General features: G+C 37.3%; 1 protein-coding gene across 3 annotated transcripts in view; it reads right to left on the reverse strand.

The window, feature by feature from the left end:
* The window catches only part of ORC5 (origin recognition complex subunit 5), a 72,099-nt gene extending 54,701 nt beyond the window's left edge, over window positions 1-17,398 (reverse strand). Inside the window, exons 1-7 of one of the 3 annotated variants that reach the window (XM_061467379.1) lie at window positions 17,286-17,398; window positions 14,301-14,454; window positions 12,708-12,800; window positions 8,792-8,989; window positions 5,199-5,273; window positions 2,315-2,426; window positions 1,823-1,953 (exon numbers count right to left, since the gene is read on the reverse strand). In XM_061467379.1, the coding sequence (XP_061323363.1) occupies window positions 1,823-1,953; window positions 2,315-2,426; window positions 5,199-5,273; window positions 8,792-8,989; window positions 12,708-12,800; window positions 14,301-14,447 (756 nt within the window). In that variant the 5' untranslated portion in view covers window positions 14,448-14,454; window positions 17,286-17,398. Of the gene's footprint in view, window positions 1-1,822; window positions 1,954-2,314; window positions 2,427-5,198; window positions 5,274-8,791; window positions 8,990-12,707; window positions 12,801-14,300; window positions 14,497-17,285 lie in introns of those variants that run through there. The other 2 variants (XM_061467377.1, XM_061467380.1) reach the window with 2 other exon arrangements.
* Window positions 17,399-17,997: the final 599 nt, after the last annotated feature.

A 17,997-nucleotide genomic window follows, 5' to 3' on the forward strand; every position in this document is an offset into this window, starting at 1 on the left:
CTTCTAAACATTATACTGTTAAATGTCACAATGATTCTGTAGGTTAAAATACAAACAGAAGTAATCTCTCACAGGTTGCTTGAGTTTGATCTCATCAAAATCTGTTTACTGTACTCAGGGATTGCATTTGTTGGGTTTTTTTTTAATAACATAGTAATTAGACATTATAGATGCAATAGAAATATTTTCATGAACTTGCTTTTTCATTTTCAAATTAAACTTTCCATTCCAGGAGCAGTACAGCATGCTCAAAAGTAGGCCACACATACAGAAGTTACTCTTAAAAAGACAAAACAAAAACCCCAAACAACAAAAATCATGCTAACACATTCCACATTCAAAGGAACTCCTTTTGCTTAAGGTAAGATTGAGAGATCTTTGACCATGTTGTAATCTAGACTTTTCTCTATATTTATTAAATCAGTATCACACAGAATTTTGTAAAGAACAATCCTCACATTTCATTCTCCTTTTGTTCTCCTGCACCTTATTAAATCTCTGTGCCAGTACTCAGAACTCATAACTTCCACATGTAAATCTAATTCCAGAATGTATTTTTAATAATATATAAATAATATGCATTATTAATAATCATGCATAATAACATACACATTTAGAGTCTGTATTAGACACTGTGGAGTTGTTCAAAAGCCTACAGACAGTTAGTTGTATGTGTCTCTTCTACAGAAGAGACTTATTAACCAAAAAAAGGATTTAGTGCCCAATCAGGTAAATACTTTCATAATGTTGGTATTTCACACACACACAAACAGTGCGTTTAAGGCTAATGGAATTACTCTGACAAGCAGAGTCACCTAAGTACCTGTCTAGAAGAACTGTGACCCTAGTTTCCATTTGTATAGCCATCAGATTTCAGCATTTGCATGTAAATAAAAAACCTATATAGTTAACAGGTATGTTCAGCTTCCCAGTGGAAATGCAGGCAGGACATTCAGATCATCTCACTAGCATGGATCTGTTTACTAATCATAACCACTGATCACTTCAAAACTTTTCCTTGTACACAATATAGTTATTTAAGTAATAACCTGGTGAGCTAATAACTGTTACTGCTATTAAGCTTTTCCTATGCAAAAATCACCATCAAGTAATTTCTATTTTTCTTCTGTTTGTTTGCTATTGCATTATTCAGCAGATATAAAATCGAAACTCTTTTTTTTCCAAATAGCTTCAATGTATTTTTGTTCCCTCAGGTGTGACTATATTGCAGGAACTCTGACTTACCTATTTTATTCTTAACTCCAAAACACAGACAATAAAAACATTTATGTCAATCCTCACTTTTCTAGGCCTTTGAATCAAATTACTATACGCTATGTTTCTGTAAAACTGTGCAACGGATCTGTCTTGCAGCAGCTTGGTTACCTTAAAATCCTTTATGGATGCAAGCCAAGTGAAAATTTTACCCTCCTAGATGACACAGGAAAATGTATCAAATTTTAAGTTAAATTTCCCATAAAGTTGAATTATAAAGAACACTGGGTGGCCAGTTACATTTAATAAGCATAGAAAACAACAGAACTGAAGGTTGGACATGCTGAGAACATGCAATTGGAAGATATTCCAATGTTGAAACATTCAAGGCCACACTGCACGGGGCTCCAAGAAACCTGATCTAGTTGAAGATGTCCCTGCTCATTGCAGGGGAGGCTAGACTAGGTGACATTTAACTGTTCCTTCCAACCCAAAGCATTCTATGACTTCTCTTTGTCCATATTCAACAATAAATCTAGACTTTCAGAGCTGTTTTGGCAAAACACTTCCTAAAACAAAAGAACAATCCTAAAGGAACTCATCTCACCAGATGCTGAAGTTCTTTCAAGTCCCTACAGACCATGTAGAAGACACCAAGCAGAATATTGATATATGCAGAATAGAAGTCTGCAGAATATTCTGGGGGATGATTCTGAGACAAGATCTTCTGCAGATGTCCTGTTTGAACAAAGATAAGTTTTGCTTATTTAAAGCTAACTCAATAAACTGACCACATCTTACAAGTTAAGTGGGAAAACAAACTATAGTCATCACTAAAAAAAAACCCAAACCCACCAAAACCTACATTGATTAAAAGAATCACCAAATACAATGGAACCAAAATTTTACTTTGAGATGTTTTGGCAAGTGGTAAAAGAGAAGTCTTTCAGAGGTTGTGTGAATACAGACTTTTACATTCCAACAGCTATTACATATTCCTGATTCTTTAAAGGCATACCGATTGACACAAAAAAAGCATTTAGATGTTGTCAGACAAGTATTACTCAATCCCCGAAAGCAGATTAAAGAATTAGCTTACCTATGCTGTAATCAGGAAAATACAAGGTGAATGGCTCAAAACACCCAGTATTTGGACGGAACAGTTCCCATACTATTTCACTGAGCAGGATAACTGTCACATTTCTGTCAGTCTACATGGAGGGGGCGGGGGAAGTGGAGGGAATAGAGGAAGTAACAGGCACAGAAAGAAAAAGTAACGCTGTATGTTACAATATCAATGAGAAAAATTATTGCTGTGACATTTCTGTTCCACAAAAATCACCAAATGTACAGTTTAATACAAATGACTGGGATAGCAATAAAGCTTCAGCTGGCCTTATAAAGAAGCTCACACATTTGCATATTTTCATAATTGCATGAGACTTCCTTGCATCCCTTGCCATTTCACTGACATGTAAGATTGGTGGGGTGGTAAGATACAATACCAAGTATTGTACTTGTACTATATTGTATTGGTACTATTGGCTGGTACTATACAATACCAAGCAATTCCATCCCTTACTTCCAAAATTAAAACAGCATTTTACTTTGGTAATTAAACCCAGTCTTTCAGAACAAATGGGAGAATTTAAATAGCAAAAGAAAGCTCACTGCTTTCTGAAGCCAGCTACATAGTGCTTGCTTTACTTTAAAGGTAAGTTGGTTTTTCAAAAACAACAACAAACATTTCAAAACAAAAACACAGTATTAACTCTGTATTTTACCAAATGTTTTACTAGTTACTAACAATGGTTGTATGTAGCAATGTATTATTTTTAACCAAGTTTTTACTGACAAAATGCTTGAGTTTGATGCTTTGGTTAATAGCTAACAAAACACTTCATATTAAAAAAAAAAAAAAATTTCCTTATTTTGGTCATGCTTCCATGTATCAGCTTTTTTCTACGAAGCCGACTGCGAGGATGATGCATCATTCTTTTTGCAATCATACTAAAAAATATGCGTAACAAAAGATGCTTTTAAATATGGTTCTTCCAGAAGCACACTTTACAACTATCAAGGCACCTCAAGAAAATAAAAGAAAGTGACCCGACTGAGTTGACAATGCTTAATATGAGCTGTGAATGACTTGAAGGAAAAGTTTATTTCCCTCCCCTGAAATACAGGGCGAATCTTCTATTTACTCTTCCCACTTCCTGCCAAAGTGGCACCCACTCATATTCTTTGCTGTTTCTTCTATCTCTGTTTTGATGGGTCTTTTTAAATTATTATTTTAATGAGAGTATTTTTCTGTAGTTTTCTTTCAACTGTGTTCCTCTCCCAGATTTCCTAGTATTTTAGCTAAGGAAAGTACTTGGGTATTTTCAGTTCAATTGCTGACAGACTTTCCAGTATGAAAAATCTAAGTACTTCTCACCTTATACTCACAGAAATCAAGCATCCTGAGACCTGTTCTTTTCCAGTCATTCCCCAGTCCCACAGAATCTTTCACCACTAATGAAGTTTCTTGTCTCTCTTCACTCAAGGAAAGGAAGTGATGCAGGAGATGCTCCTACAACATTCCTTTGCAACATCAGCTGTGTAACAGTTTTACAAAGTCTCCGTCCAGAAGCCAGAATCTGAGCAACTGGAATCTCAGCATTCAGCAAAGCTGACAAATTTATTTGGAGGTTACTTTTGAATTTGAGGATGTTTCTCTACTACATGTAAGTCTTTGCCTATGCTTTTTTGGTTCCTGAACAGCAATAATAAGCCTAAATTTTCCTGCTTTCTCTGTCTGACAGGTTCTTTCTGCTTCAGGGGCAGCAAAATCCAGAATATGGCAGAACAGACAAAAAGAGTCAGAAGATGCACCAGCTGTCAGGATTAAGATCACAACTGTGAATCAGTCGCCATTCAGTACATAGGGAAATCAATGTCACCAGAAGATTAAGAATACCACGCAAAAGTCTTGAGATGACAAGCATAATTTCAGCTATTTAGATGTTCAGACATTTCAAAGTACCACCATCTTCTGGCTTTGTCTTCAGTTTCTTTTCAGAGAATGCACCATTTTTCTTCATTCCAAGGCATAAGCTTTGATACTTCAGAAGTGAAAGAGGGAAAGATACAGTAGTTACTCCAGTCAGAAACATACTGTGCCGCAGTTCCAGTGACAGTGTAAAAACTCTTTGCCAACATAAAGCACATTCACAGCTGATGAACTGTGCAGCTCCAGCCACAATTAAATAGCTGGTGTTCTACTGACCTTTCCCAAGCTGGCCACCACACAGCGCTCTGAAGCTCTACATGGGAGAAACCTGAGGAAAACAAACGTTTTCCGAGTTGCAAATTCATGCTTCCTATGCTGAATTCAGCACTCAATGAACTCTATGCTGAATATACTCACTCAGTTGTTTGGGCTCTTTTGACTTGGCAGTTGACTCAGAAGCAGACTTTGGATTTCCACATAAACATCTGACAAACTCTAAAAGGGGGTTTATTTATTTCTTTGTACCAAGCTAACAGGAGCTATACTGAAGCATCTCTCTACAGATTATAGTTTGCCTGAGATATTTTTCTGCAATTATTAGAAAAATAAAAATGAAGAGTAGAAAAATTTCAAATTCTTCTTAAAACCAATATTCTCAAAAAGACAGCTGTGCATCTGATACCAGCACCAAAGGAATCTGTAACAGATCAGGTATCATAAAGCAAGATACTATCAAACAGAATTTAAATAAAACCCCCCAAAAACCCTAAGAGTATAAGAAAAACCTGCCAATGTTTAAATTCTGGTTCGGTTTCTAGCTTTGACTGCAGACAGTTGACTATTTGATGGTGGTGTGCAGGGGGGATTAATTTTGCAACATTTTTGATCTAAAGAATCACTTATCTTGATCTTGCCTGGATGGACAGAAACCACGTGTTCAGTTACTTTCAATATGCAGGACATACATGTTAAGTTTTTTCCAGATACTTACCAACTCTTGAAGCCTAAGAAATGCTGGCAGGATGTTTGCTTCCATTTCCCTCAGCTGTTCTGCTCTATCCAGTACCTTTTAACAAAGCAATGATCTTCTTACATAGAGAATGTCAACTTCCATTCTCATGTTCATTTAAAATTAATTCTTAGCTGCTGGAAACTCATTTCACTAATGGCTTTTAGACAGCAGAAAACACCCCTTAAGCAAGCAACATCACAGAGATTATTGCTTCCGGTGTGCTTCCAGGAAGCCCAAGCAGCTCTGACACCTAAAAACCACAATCCCCAGGAAAGCAACATTCTCATGCCTTATGGCAATTAAAAATTGCAATGCAATTATACCAGTCAAGAATATCACTGACAAAGCCATATCATCATTAACAACCATTGAAACCTTCAATTTTTGTTCCAAATTCTTCTTATTTTTCAAGATCATGTGTAGTATGGTAGCACTAGATCACCTGTAGGATTCCTATCTTTTTCCACTATAAAATTATTTTTCAGAAAGAAATAAAGAGTTGATATTTTCAAAAAGTTAGCTATCATCTAGAATTCACACAACTGAATCTTGAGAGAAGCTTTTCTTGCCATCATTTGCAGCCTATGAATTTACAGGTTTTATTGTATTATATGCAATCCTCACAGAAACAGGGATGTAACAGATATATAGCATATGTACAGCTTAAAAAAGAAACACTTTATCTAAACAACCAACATTTTGGAGCATAGAAGAAAAGAACAGGAGCATGAAAACATGCATGCTTGTCCTCTGGGGGATAAAAAAATGTAAATTGTATTCCCAGTACACTTAAAATCTTATCAGGAATAAAAAAAAAGAGAACAGAAACACATTTCTTTCAGTGTTTTATTTACCATTCACAATATAAAACTAAATTCTTAAGTCCATTACTTCTTTTGAATTACTGATGTTGAAAGATAAACTATAGGTGTCTGGAAAATTATATCTGTCTATCTCTTTACATTTCCTCCCTACACCAAGTCCTTAAGACATCTATCATATCTGTTGCCCACAGTAAGAAAAAGAATTTTATGTGGACAACCAAGAAACATTTTATGCAAATGATATTTCAAAATCACACCATGCAGGAAAAAGGCCTGACAGTGCAGTATCTCTGCTTTAATAGCTCACACTTCTTGGGAATTTGTTTAAAACTACAATATAATGTATGTCTTTATATTGACATCTGTATTTGGTTTATATAATAAACAGTTCCAGGAATGAAGACTGCTTTATGTTCCTGACCAAACAGAGGCTACATATTTTTACTAATATTTTTCTATTTGCAGAAGATAAAATATCCTGCAACCCTGACTTGTGGAATATGTCAAGTGGTTCACAGAAACCACCAAACCACAGGCTTGTAATTCCACGCCTTAGTTTTAATACAGTTTTAATACAGATGTGACAGCCTTCAGCTTTATAAAAAAGCTATACATTTTAGAACTGTCTGATGATTTATATTAAAACCAGCAGCCTGTTATTTCTGTAAAGTGCTAAATACTGTAAATGGATGAATGACTACAAGTTATATCTGCTCCAATTTGTCAGGTAGTTAAAATGAATAAAATTCATTTTTCACAAGTAATCACAAGCATTCAGCACCCATGCTTTGGGTAAGAGAAACATTTCGAATGATTTGCTTGAAAGTAAACACATCTTAATTTGCTCTGAGTTAATTGGGCTGAAATATTACATTATTTACTACTGAAATGAAATAGAATAAATTAGCTTTGCCAGTTTATGTTACCAGCATGCTGGTCTTCCATCAGTCCCAATTTGAACCATTCTACAATAAATCCAGATGACACAGTTTAACATACATGAACTGATTTCCCCCATTCCTGTCTGTTCCCTTGCAGAACTGAACTGAGATACTAATTTAATACTTAATTCTTCTGATTCAGCAACTATTTACATGATACAATTGAACCTCTCTAGGTATTTAATGCTTTTCTTTCTATAAGCATTGTTCAAAGACACTTTGTTTTCCGATAATTTTCATGTAACACATTAAGTATTCTTTACTGATGTAGAAGTTTTTAAATCCAAATATTAAGCTGAAAGTAAAATTTTACTATATAGAGTGTTTTGTGCAATTTCTTAAAAGAGATTTTAGTGCTAAATTTTGTTCTTATGGAATTGCTGAAGGACGCCAATATCATTTTTGTGACAGAAAATTAAAATGAATTATCTATGTATGTTTGTATGTCAAATTTACTAACTCGTGAGCTGTAGGAAACTCAAGAGCTAGCACTATTTCCACTAAGCATACTACGAAGTTACTTAACTAAGTAGCTAACTATTTTTAAAATGAAACAGAACTTATTTGACTATAACCTGTGAAACAGAACTAAGAATGTTCAGATTATCGTTCAGTATGTTGAATGGTCAGTAATTATGAACATCTTTGTCTGAAAAAAAAAAAATCAAAGTAGTATGCCCCTTGATTGCTGTGAGAAACATGCAGAGTGATTACCCAGGGTCATTAAGCTTTTAATCTTGAATCAGTTAGATGTTTTCTTAAATAATCGATTTCGCCCCTTTTAAAATAAACTTAATTCCTATTGCTGGCCTGAAACCTAAGTCCGCGTCTTTTGCAGGTTTACAATGTATATACAGTTACACATCACTAATATATGATGGTGTTCAGGTTATTTTTAAGATAATCAATTACATTCAACCAAGTGAGACCAAGTACAATAAAAAAGATTTCTCAAACCTGTGTCATTTCTCAAACCTCTTGTATGCCTGAAATTTATTTGTGTTCGTCTCTCAGCACAATAAATGCTATTACAGATGTCTGTAAATTTTGATGCCTTTAGGCAGCCAAGATTATCAAAGGGGAAAAAAAAACAAAACAAAACCAAAAATCACAAACCCTGGTGTTCTACACTGATTTAATCATTCCTGTGATCCTTAAATTCCTGTTATTTTTCCTGCAGTCTGCCTGTTTATTCCACTTGAGTATACCATCAAATTTTTTCCATCTTAATTTTAAAACTACAGTTCTTGTCTCTGAGGGCCACAAGCTTAAGATTTAACACCTCAATTGCACTTTTACAGAGTTTTTATGCATTTTAGTTCCTTATTATAGCTTCTAACTTGAATCTGTTCTAGCCAATCAATTCTTGTCATTTGCATGCTCTGTAGTTCACTTCTGCCTTCCTTCCCACCTTTGCTTTCTCATATCTGAGGCTATCTTCCCAAGGCAAGAGATATGCAACTTACTAATTATTAGACAAATAAAGGCTCTCTATTCTTAAAGATTCTGTGATACTATTACATACCCGATTTAAATATGCAGTATAACTTATGTTCATTAGGAGTTATGCTATGACATTTTTGTGTAGAAAAAGTTCTAAAAACCAGGAAAAATACAGAACCTCATCTAAAGCCAGTAAAGCAACAGAAAGAATCTACAACTGTCAACAGATTCTGAATGAGGTCTACACAGAAATATTGTGAAAACTGCTCTATGCTGCACATACTTCATATACAAATTATGCATAACAATTATTCACGCCCTCTTAACAGGAATGAAACAGGAACATTAGAATTGTATTACTTACAATGTATAATGTTTGATCTTGAAGCTCTTGAGTCGCAACAGCTTGTTTAAACAGGCGTACAAAGTCATTGAAAGTATCACAGTGCACTTGAGAAGTCTGTTCCACCTCAGGAGAACAACTCTGCAACTGCATGAGAATTTCTTCCAAGAGAAGTCGTGAAGTAAAGCATTCCACACAGTTCACAAACACATGAGGAAGCTGAAAAGGATAAAAAATGAGACAACTTACAAAACAATTTAGCTTTTTCGGTGTGAATACTCCAGAATAATATTCTCTTCCAGATGAGACAACGCAAGAAACCACACCCTGTCAATAGTGTATACAACATAAAACAAAGAACCTTGCAAAAAAGCGCAATTACTTAGGGAACTAGTACCAATATTACATATCAGAAAGTGAAGACAGATCTGATGAATCCTCATGTGAAACAGTTTATCTTTTAACTACATTCAAAAACTGAAACACAGTGTATCTTCTATGTGTAAAAATTGTGAGCAATGCTTAAAAAGAAAAGTTAAAAAAATAACATTTAGTTCAAAGAGAAGTTAGACAACTATAACACATTACAATATTGTAAAATAGTCCATTAAAAATTACAGTGTCTAGATATATGAACTTCTCAAACTTATATTATAAAGACAATAATCCAGGAACACACTCCCCAAAATATACTTATAAGTACCAATTTAGTAATACTGAAAAGACCGTTTGTCCATAAATAGAAGACACTACAAACTACGTAATAGTACCAGCACTCAAACCTGCATAAAGCAAAAATTTTCTAGCAACTCTGTTTTTAAGAAACAGATTATTTGCACAGCTCTATACTTTTTGGTAACGCATACGCTCTTCTTTCACACTGAACACTAAAATCCCTGGAAAACATTAGTCATTGGGATACATATGCATTACTTGCAAAATTAAACTTCTGACACAAGAATGTGTGTGTCTATAACAACAAAAAGATCTACGTACTTCAATCTTTTTACTTAAATCACAGTATATGGCATATGATTCAGCAGATGTGGGTAAGTGTGGATATATGCTGGCAATCCAGCCAAGCAGCATGTAATAAAAAGCTTTCTTATGATTTTGAGCACTATTAAAAGAAAGGGGCTACACCCCCAAAAACACCTATTCAAAGTGCTGCACCACCACAGCAGGAGAAAAGCTGGGTATCTCGGATGTGATTCACACCACCACATTATGTAGAAGACACTTATACTTGGCAATAGCCAGTTCTATGAAAGCAGTTGCTGCTTAAATCCTATTGACTTCCAGCATCCAGACGTATGTTTGGATATGTTGCAAATGGGCAGCACAGTCATTAGGAGCACTGCACAAAAGGTTACTGCATGAAAGAGGATCTTGAGCACTGTCTTCCAGCTTTCTTCCTTTACAGAATTTTTAATGAAGGGGATGTTTGCATAATACCCCGTCCTGCAGGGAGGCATTAACAGGTTCAGATGGAAACTTCTGTGATGATAACTTTCACCTTCAGGGTACTTTAAAGGATGTTTTGGGAAAAAATAGGGCAAGGAAAAGAACTAGAATGAGTAATACACATTTGCTAACAGAAAAAGAAAGGCCACAAAAGTGGCAAGAACCTAGTGCTTAAAAGTCTTCTACCAACACTGACCAGAAAGAAACTAAAATGGACTTCAGGCAGCAATTTATCATTCTTCAAAAGAATTATTTGTGTAAGAAACATGCACTCAGCCACAATGACCCACTACTTCTACGTAGTTGAGATTCTCACATGACATTTAAAATAACACGGTTTTAAAATAAAAGAGGGGAGATTCAGGCTGGACATGAGGAAGCAATGTTTTACCATGAGGGTGGTAAAAACTGGAACAGGCTGCCCAAACGGGTGGTGAATGCACCATCCAGGGAGACGTTCAAGGCCAGGCTGGATGTAGCTCTGAGCAATCTGATCTAGTTGAGGAAGTCCGTGTTCACTGCAGGAGCATTGGACTAGATGACCTTTAAAGAGCCCTTCCAACCCAAACTATTCTATGATTCTCTGCCTGCAGGCCCTGAACTGAAATAAATCTGTTCATGACAAAGTTCCTACTTCAGGTTAGCAACATAGAGCAACTACAGTATTAATCATCAAGGATAACTCATCCCCCAGTGAACAGCATTACAGCAGTTTTCTTCCTTAACAATTGAGGGGAAAAGAGTTTGTAGTCCCAACTTCCCAGGAATGTAAGGCTCTGAAATCAAAACTGAACATTGAATTCTCAGTAGTTTCCACTTCACATATTCCAATGTCATTTGTCTTAGCAGTCCTGCTTGACCTACTTCTTTCTTACTCCTACACTGTTTTCTAAGAGCAGGAATCCAAAGGAAGTTCACGTTACAAGAATACACAGCCCTAACATTTCTGGAAGTGAAGCTCATACAAGAGGAAACACCAACAGCACTGGCATGGGAGAGTAAGATCCATTCCACCAGCAAAACACTTGGCAATGCCAGGCTTAGTAAAGATAAACACACCTGGAGAATTGATTTTATTACATTAGAAACTGTGAATGGCATACTGATTATTATGGTTTTTAACTTATAACACATATCAAGCTATGTTTGGAGATCCCAGAATAAAGTACACAAAATTTGTATTTCCAAACAGATTCTGAAAATATAATACTAAAAAGGGCTATCACTACACTTTTCCCATTTAGAGCTGATTTACTGTGCAAGAGGAATTAGATCAATTGTTCCTATGTAATATTACTCCAACATTTTAGAACTCCGGCACTTGTTGCTTTTCCAAAGTTTCAGATTTTCCTGCTTCTATAAGAGGGCTGATTCAATCTAACCAGATTTACTGCAATTAATACAACATTCACCTCAAGTCTGCAAAAACAACTACCAGTGTAAGAAAGAATGGCATTTGCCCGGTACTCAGCCACTGATTTTCACCATTTTGTAGAACCACAGAATGGTTTGGGTTGGAAGTGACCTTAAAGATCATCTAGTTCCAACACACCCTCCACTAGACCAGGTTGCTCAAAGCCTCATCCAACCTGCTCTGGAACACTACCATGGATGGGGGAACCACGACTTCTCTGGGCAACCTGTTCCAGTTTCTCACCACACTCATAGCAAAGAACTTCTTCCTAATATCTAACCTAAATCTCCCCTCTTTCTGCTTAAAACGATTCCCCCTTGTCCTATTCCTACTTGCCCCTGTAAAAGTCTCTCTCAGGGTTTCTTGTAGGACCCCTGTAGGTACTGGAAGACTACTACGAGATCTTCCTGGAGCCTTCTCTTCTCCAGGCTGAACAACCCCAGCTCTCTCAGCCCATATCCACAGGAGAGGTCCCCAAGCCCTCTGATCATCTTCCTGGCCCTCCTCTGGAATCACTTTTTTTTTCTCTCCAGCAAACATGTACAGCTTGTATCTCACTTTGAATGCTTTAAACAACTTTACTAAGTTTAAGCTCTTAGGCTGACATTAATGAAAACTCACTGTTTTTAGTATACTCTCGCACTCTTTTTATATAAAAGTAAAATCAGTTTCAAGGAGAATTACAAGAATATTCAAAAAAAAAAGTAAGCAAGTCTCAGATTGAACTAGAATCATCATAAGAGTTAGTTATTTGTCTCTGGAGCTGTTTAAGATTAAGTCAAGCGAATGAGCATAACAAAATTTAGTTCCTCTTCTTCTTTTTTAAATTTCCATAGAAAAGTTATTATGATTTATACTACATTTCATATGCACAACTTCTTTTTATCCTAATTGCACTATTGAGAGAAGCAACACGTTCATCACATAGTAAACGAAGGAGAAGAATAAAGAAGGCAGAAATGGCTGAGGAAAACCCATTTTGAGAAAGTAGAAGCTAGTTTGAGGGACCATCTGTTACAAATAAATTCTAAGTTCAATAATCATTGTGAACATTCTTACCTGTAAGGTGCTTAAAAGAGTTTGCATAACATAAGTCTTTCCACTAGATGTATGTCCATAGATAAAGATCGATGGAAAACTAAAATGGTGACGCTAGGGAAAAAAAACAAACAAACAAAACAAAACAGGTTTTGTTGTTTCAATTTTTTTCATTCAACACACAGAAAATTTATCAATGATGTTTCCCTTCAAAAGAAAAATTATCTTTTAAATTGAGACATTAAACGTAAAATACACCAATTATGACAGAATCAACATGACCAAGTTTTGTGTTTCATCTTCACTGAAATGTTGGAAGGGTAAGTCCCAAGAATCAAGTATCACATAAAGCTACCAGTGAAACTGCTACAACAGGAGGATACGTTTTCCATGAGAAAACAAAACAAAACACACACACACACAAAAAAATCACATACCAAGAAAGAAAAGCAGTGGGCTCTTAATTCAAATTAGTAAGCTGAGTGAAACAAAATCTTCGCAAGCACAAATTGCAGGCTTTACACTGTCCTAACTTCTGCAAATGCTACAAACTGCTTTTCTTTCCATCAGCACTAAACAGAAAAGACAAAAAGTTTGGTGGAGGAGATGGTACAGGATCTCACTCACCTCTCACAAGGCAGTATTGGATATAACACATCTATTTATTTAATGGTACTGATGCTGTATATTTCAGGGATTTACTTTTTTTTTTAAGATGTGAGGAAAATAATTAACTTTTTCTTTTTATTTCATTCTGAACAGGTATTTTTTGTGGTTTTCTCATTTCTAAGACTCTTGTACACGGACTTAAAGAATTAATATAAAAAATAAAGACCTTTTATGAAAAACAATAATATTCAACTAATTCAAGGTGAAGGCACTCTTGTGCAAAATATGCAGATACTCTGAACCTCCATATTTAACAAGAATTTTAGTATCTATTTTTTAAGAAGACTTATTGCCACTGTGTTTGAAATACATAAATTTGAATGCTCTAATTTGTGTAATTATTATATCTATAAATAAAGGAGGAACCAGAAACAGATATTAATTTCCATTTATAACTGAATGTCAACTGCTTGTAAGTTTGCAGATGAAAATCCCTATTACCTTTTAGTACAACTTTGCCAGGCAGTAACAGGATCGGTTAACAAGCCAGTGATTTCCAAATCTTATGGCCAGCAACACAACTAATTAGAATTGAGCCAATTTCATGCACTTAGAATTCAGCTGTGCAGATAACTGGATTAACAGGTGAAAACCAAACACAATTTCTACACTGCCACTGAAAAACGAAAAAAGAATACCCCAGAACATTAGACCAGAGAAGGAGACAGAGTCCTTCCTGGTACTATCTGGCAAAGATGGAACAAAGTCTTGGAGAAGTCACTCTTCAGATACAGAAGCCTCAAATGCCTGTAAGTTTGTTTGAGTCCTTCCAGCTGCAAAACAGCTTTCAAACTTCAAATCCACTAGAATCTATCTGTCCAACAAAGAGGCAACCAAAGTATTTTCATAATGACATCACAAAAATGCTCTTAATTTTTCTACTCTCCCTTCTGAGACAGCAGAATGTGTTCATTCTATTCAAACTTACAATACAAAGAGCATTACCTCTCCAAATATTGACAGCAACAGGGACACTTGGGATTCTCGACAAGGCACCAGACTTTCCAACTGAAGCAGTGTAGCTGCTGGGTACGCTGGATGTTCAAGGTTAGGCATTTTGATGTTCCTGTAGTCAGTCACCTGAACACGCATGTCCCATCTGACGTGCAGAGACAAGAAATAGCGATCTGTAGAATAAAATGTTTCAATTATCATTTGCTGTCACACACACAAGGGAGGAAAATGAAGAGGTATTGACATGATATCTAAACAGTCTAGCACAGGATAATGGTATAATTATTATAGACTTCATCAAAATCGAACTTTACTGTGTAAGGCATTATAGAGACATTTTCATACCTGACAGAATTCAATAAAATCAAATAAAAAGGGAAGAGCATCCAGGGTATGAGCAAATCAATATAACCAAGAATTGTCATCATTTAGTTAACTGGAAAATACATTATTTAGTTCTGGCTTTATCTACATTTAAAAGTAGCAGGGGAATAAACTGAGGAAAGTAGATTAGTCACAGATCATCACCTCCCTGGACAGCCAATAAACTACGATTTACAAGTAACAAAGAAGATGTAGAACATAAGGAAAGATGAGGATGACAAAACAGTAGCTCTTCAGATGTTAACAGGAATGCTTACCCCAGGTTAAAAGCAGCGGAAGTGGAGGCATATGAAAAAAATCGTGCTGATGGTAAAGACTGGAAATACCTCTTAAAAACAGCAGGAGCCCAAACCAGATAAAGCTGTAATATTAATTATAGTCTAGCTTTTAGACAAGGACTAGTCAAGAAAGACTACTTTGGGTTTTGATTGCCCAAACACTGGGAAAGCTGGATTTTAGTGACAGAGCATGGAAAAACACATCAGTCAAAGATACTACTTTGTCTGCAGCATTAAAACTGCTGGAAAGATGGTACATTTGTCTGTAGTGATAAGGACAACATGCAGAGAGAGAAATGAAGTGACATCAAGAGTTGGATTCTGACTTTGCCAAATATAACATTACCTGACAGCCAAAAATTTAAGTTTGGAAATTTAGGTAGGTGCAACAAAAGATATCTCACCAGCTGACAGGCACATCTGTATGTTATGAAAACAAAGTTAACAAACAAAGCACTCCAAACACATTAAATATAAGTATTGGCAGCCAAATAAGTTATGCTGGACGTAAGTACAGTGCCACATCAGAAAAGATCAGGTTAGCAAAAGGAGATCAGAAACAGCATGGGAAATGGAAAACAAACTGTCCTGAATCAAAAAAAAACATTATTTGGTTGCATGGACAAGGGAGATAGTGGGTGACAAGGAGGTTCACAAATACAAATGTATTTACGGAAATACTTCACAATAATGTTCGTTCTGGGACCAATCTGTACTAAGTATTTCCATAAATAAATTTAGGGAAAGATGTTTTTCCTTTTATATTTTTATTGTCTTCTTAAGTAAAAAACTGGAATTGAGAATCATCAAGAGAAAAACAAGTGGAATTAAATGGGGAAAAAAAGGATAACCCCGATAACAGAAGTAATGCCAATACAATGAAATTCAATACTTTAAATTACACATATTTGTAAGTAATCGTATCACACTTAACAGTTAGATATCAAGAAACTGAAAGACTGAAGCAACTTGAAAATAAACAAATCACTCATGTAGTAAGTATAAGAAATCAAAGTAATGCAAATGTTGATAAAACAAACACATAGTCATATGTATTAAGGCAAATTATTTCCCATAGAGACAACCATAAAATAGCATTGGCCCATTTTATCAGACCAGCAAGATCAGCTTTGAACAAGTCTGCCCCCATCCACTGCATCCACTGTATCTATTCAGATGTTTATTCAAAATGAAATAATTATAAAAAAAAAAAGTAACTTGATTAAAATTGCTCTCTAGAAATGAGGTAGGAATAAATATCAAGCATGAAAAGAAAAAACTTTATAGACAGCAGCCTCCAAAACAGGGAGCAAAAAAGGAGGGAAGGGGTTTTAAAGAAAGCTGAAGTTTGCATGGATGTAAGAGAAGACCGCTCTTTTGTTCCCCTGACTACATGAGAACACAGCTAGACCTGGTATACTAAACGCATCTAAAGCCATAAGGTACTTCATCTTCTCCATCCAGCTTCACTCCAGGAAAGCACACATCGCCTGTTGATCACAACATTGTCTGCCAGACCTGTCTGCTCCTCAAGCACCCCAGCACATCAACTTATACTAAACGTACTTAAGCCACTGGATGAAAACCTACATCTCTACTGACTTTGTGTAGGTCTTTTAATCTTCAACCAGTTCTCATCCTAAAGTTCACAAAAACAAACAAAAAGCAATGCATAGAGCAACACACTCACAAAACAATTAGTTTAAATTAAATGGCAATGGTGACACAAAGATTATCGTCATCAGGATGTTCCTGACCAGGGAAAGTTGTACCGCGTGTGCGTGTGACTCCAGCCAGATGAGGAGGGACAAACAAGTATTTTGCAGCTGAGTCTCAAGTCGGATATCAAAAGCACAAGTTAAGATTTCAAGGCTGGGTTTGTTGATTTAGGAGCACTCCTCAGCCCATCACTCCTAACACACCCACACTTGGCATGTCTTTCTACACTTTAGCACAAGCTGACAGAATTGAAGAGACTCCTGCGCTTCTGCTTCCCCTTCGGCACAACAAGCACCCGCGCCCCCAGGACACGGCCCGGGCACAGAGGTGCCCTGCCCGAAGGGGAACGATGACCCCGCTCCACCCGAGTTAACGGCTGGGTTCAGACGGGCGCCTGTGGGGCCGAGGGTGGAGCCGGCTGAGGCAGCAGACCGAGCGGCAGGCGGCCGGGACACCGGCACAGCCCCACACCGATTCCCAGCGGAACGCAACAGGAGCAGGTCAGCCCCGCCACATCTCTCTCCTCCCCCCTTACCCGCCTAAGCGCCAGGCCGTGCCAAACCAACCCCATCACCCCGCTCGCTCAGAGGCTCACCCCAATTCCCCGCTCCCGCCGCTGCCTTCCGCACATGCGCACAGCGCCGCCAGTCTCTGTCAGTGCGCAGGTGCGCAGTCTGCACGCATGCGCCGTAGTGGCGTGACGCTCCCACTCCCGGCGTGTGTCCGGAGGCGCGGGAACGGGCGGAGAGGCCGTGAAGGGAGGGTGGTGGTGGGTCTGTGGCAGGTGATCGGCTTATCCTGGGGATGAGGTGTCTGAGCCTACAGGGAGAGCGCCTTGTAGCGCATGTCCCTGGACACAGGTGGCTTTGGAGACGTGTTAGAAGCTGCTTGGCAGCAGTGAGGAGGGTGTAAGGAAGTTTGTGCCCTTGGGTAGGAGAGCGGTGCTGGTGTCGAGGGATCAGGCCTAGGCCTGGGGCCTAGAGTCAGAAGGAAGTCGCGGGTGTATATGTGGTTGTGGTAATGGTTAGTTTAACTCGAGTCACGTCCTTTACGGGCACACAGACAAGTGTGGGGGCTCTCTTGTAGCTGGATGTGCTGTTGAGGATCAGCTGTAAGGTGCACCCTGTGAGGGGGCAGTGGAGTCAGCCAGATGAGGGGTCTGGATGCGTCATGTGTCTTCTGTTCACACCTGGAAAGTAGATGTTACAAATAGAGAAGAGACAAAGAGAAAATAGTCTTGAAGTTGTGCACATAACTTGGATCTATTAATACAGAACAGAACTCAAAGGCTGTGGAGATGCTGCTGC

This window comes from Pezoporus flaviventris, unplaced genomic scaffold (genome assembly GCF_033815535.1).
Source record: "Pezoporus flaviventris isolate CSIRO_AGI_PZ_B2104156 unplaced genomic scaffold, CSIRO_AGI_Pfla_v1 ptg000045l, whole genome shotgun sequence".
In the NCBI taxonomy this organism is placed as follows: Eukaryota; Metazoa; Chordata; class Aves; order Psittaciformes; family Psittacidae; genus Pezoporus; species Pezoporus flaviventris.